At 37.2% G+C, this 3040-nt stretch overlaps 1 protein-coding gene across 1 annotated transcript; it reads left to right on the top strand.

Annotated features, from left to right (window-relative positions):
* Nucleotides 1–1099: 1099 nt before the first annotated feature.
* LOC135883705 (TLR adapter interacting with SLC15A4 on the lysosome-like) lies at nt 1100–2023 on the top strand. The gene has a single exon (XM_065410941.1). The coding sequence runs from the start codon at nt 1100–1102 to the stop codon at nt 2021–2023; it is 924 nt and encodes a 307-aa protein (XP_065267013.1).
* Nucleotides 2024–3040: the final 1017 nt, after the last annotated feature.

Raw genomic sequence — 3040 nt, forward strand, 5'->3', positions numbered from 1 at the left:
AGTGAGTGTGGGTCAGAGCCAACTCCCCCCACTGAAGTCAATGGAAAGACTCTTATTCATTTCAATAGGAGATGGATTGAGTCCTAAAGGCTTGCTCCATCTAAGTCAATTGGAGTTTGACCACTGACTTCAAAGGGTGCAGGATCAAGCCCTGTGTGAGCAAATACAATTAAAAGGCAAAGCCAAGGAATCACAAAATGTAGTAGCTAACTATTTTGAGATGTGTAGTTTAGTTTTTAATTATACATGATACATTTCATAATGTATTAGTGAACGAATGCAGTGAATTTAGTAAAATTATGGACTCTTAGTAATACAAGAGCTCATTACAGTATCTGCTTAAATTTTGGCGAATAGTTCGGCAATATACCCAACATTTTTATGTAAATAAGCAAGATATTGCTGCAATTAGGGCTCAGTCCTGCAAGGTGCTGAGCATTCTTGGGAAGTGATGAACATCCTCAGCTCACACTGAAGGCAGTGGAAGTTGTGGCCACTCGGTATCTCACAGGCGAGCTCAACACCTTGCATGATTAGCCCCTTAGTTTACTAAAAAAAAGTGTGTAGAGGATTATCATCAGTCAGAACTTCAGCTGCTGAAATCAGTTGTTGCGCTGTTTCTTTCAGTAGCACTATGTCAATTTTACACCAGCTGAAGATCTGGCACAGTCACCAATGAAAAAGACTTCATTGATTAAATCTTTCTAAGAACAAGTCATGTGCATAATGTAGCACAATTGTCACAATTCAGAAGAAGGGTCCAAGACTGAGCTGATATGGAAAATGAAGGATCAAATTATTGGCCTAACTCTTTTCTTTTTCTTTTTCAGAATGATTTTTATTGACATGATGGCTTTACTTTATCTGGCTATAAAAATGAAATTGGTGAAAAAGCAATTAAGTTACTGTTTGTTAAAATAAAAAATGCCCCACACATTGCAGTCTGCATGAAGCATACATTTAAAAAAAAACTTTTTATCAATTAAGGATAAAATAGCCCTTACTGTTATGCTTATTTTGCATTACCTTACATGGCTTCTTTGTATTTGCAGGAATATAGTGAACTCTGCTGGTTAGTGAGTCTCTAGCACTGATCAACATGTTGGCAGAAGGCATCCTAACTGGAATCATATACAAAGAAAGAAAACAGAACATAGATAAACCCCACAAATGTCACAGAAAAGATGAAAGGGAAACCTGGAAAGATCACCTTATAGATACACCAGCAATTAAAGATTTTGCTTCAGAATCTGAGAAGCAGAATGAGATCATTGCAAAAGGTAGCAAAATTGAAAATAATAAAGAGCTTCAATGGAAATCTAAAGAAGAGCTACCTGCAAAAGAACATAATGCACACGTTAAAGGAACAATATCTGAAGCTTTACATATACCAGGAAGAGAACAAATTCATGAAAACCAGGTGGATTTGTATAGATCCTGGTCATGCCACAATATTTATCAAAACTATCCTGACTTACATATTGGAGGAGACCATGTAGGAGGTTATATGCGGGATTCAGGTTGCATTATGGACCACATAAGTGATGAACTTGTTGATGGCCCGGTTTTATTGTCAGGAGATATTCTATTGGGTCATTCCCCTCAAAATGAGCCTCTTGAAAAAACAGCTACAAAGTCCTTGAATGGTGATGAAGGTGGAGAAAGGAGTATGACACTCCACAAGCAGCCTCTTTCGAATTCTGTGCTGAATAACTACATGGATACAAAGGTGGAAGAGCTCTATAAACAGTTTTTTGAAGAGAACCTGACCAGGTGTGGTTCTGTAACAAACCTCCTGACTTCCAGTTTGATCATGAATAACCTAAAACAGATAAACCTTCAGATCTCCCAAGAACAGACTATAGAAACATGTAAAGCTAGAGAAGTGCTTTTACATTCTCTAGCTTTGTTTAGTTTCCGCAATGCTGCCAGTGGAAACAGCTCTGAATTTAGCACTCCAAATTTACAGTTCTCAAACTCACTAAGCAAGAGAAAGAGCTCCCGGGTACAGTTTACATCATGATTGAACTGTTTGGTTACAGCAGTGGTTCTCAAACTTTTGTACTGGTGACCCCTTTCACACACAAGCCTCTGAGTGCCATCCCCTTATAAATTAAAACATTTTAAAATATATTTAACACCATTATCAATGCTGGAGGGAAAGCAGGGTTTGAAGTGGAGGCTCACAGCTCGCAACCCCCCATGTAATAACCTCGGGACCCCCTGAGGGGTACTGACCCTCAGTTTGAGAACCCCTGGGTTACAGCCTATTTTTCAGCTGCGGTCTCTTTTCTTTCAGGATTACTTTGTGAAATGTACCAAATTAGACACTACTGACTTCTTAAAATAAATTTTGACATTTAAACCACACTTTGTCTGTGGTGCCACTCCATTGCTTGTTACCGGACTAAGATAAAGATCATGTGTCTTTGTGTGGTTGAATGTAATCCAAATGAAATTTTTATACAAAATCCTATTGAGCTAAATTTTCAAAGTGGCCTAAGACCAGCTTCTAAGAGTCCAGCCCCGCCAACACCTAGTGTGTGACTAATTATACATAGGACTAGTACTTATGCAGTCAAAGTTAGTCACGTGCATTAATGTTGGTAAGATTTTGCCCTAAGAAATTAATCCAGAACCCAATGAAGTTGATGGTTAGACTCACATTGATTTCAGTGGTCTTTGGATCAGGCCATAAATTTGAACCCATAATTTTGTGCATTTAAATTTAGAGGTTGCTATTGCAGATTTCACCCATTATGTCTGAGAAAATGGCCTTCTGTTTTGAAAATCCTGTTTAACAATTTGGTTTATTTTGCATAGCATCTTACATATATCAAATGTATATAAAAATGTTTATCGGAGAGGAAAATCAATGACAATACTCTATAGAAGGATGATATGTGCATTTATATGAGGGTAATAAATGTTTTGTATTATACAGGTAGAGTACATTACAATGGAAAACTACAGATACATCAGCTTCTAAAAATTTAAATAACAGGTCAAGTTTATAAAATGTTAAAAGTATTTCAGTTAC

The sequence above is a fragment of the Emys orbicularis genome, chromosome 9 (assembly GCF_028017835.1).
Source record: "Emys orbicularis isolate rEmyOrb1 chromosome 9, rEmyOrb1.hap1, whole genome shotgun sequence".
In the NCBI taxonomy this organism is placed as follows: domain Eukaryota; kingdom Metazoa; phylum Chordata; order Testudines; family Emydidae; genus Emys; species Emys orbicularis.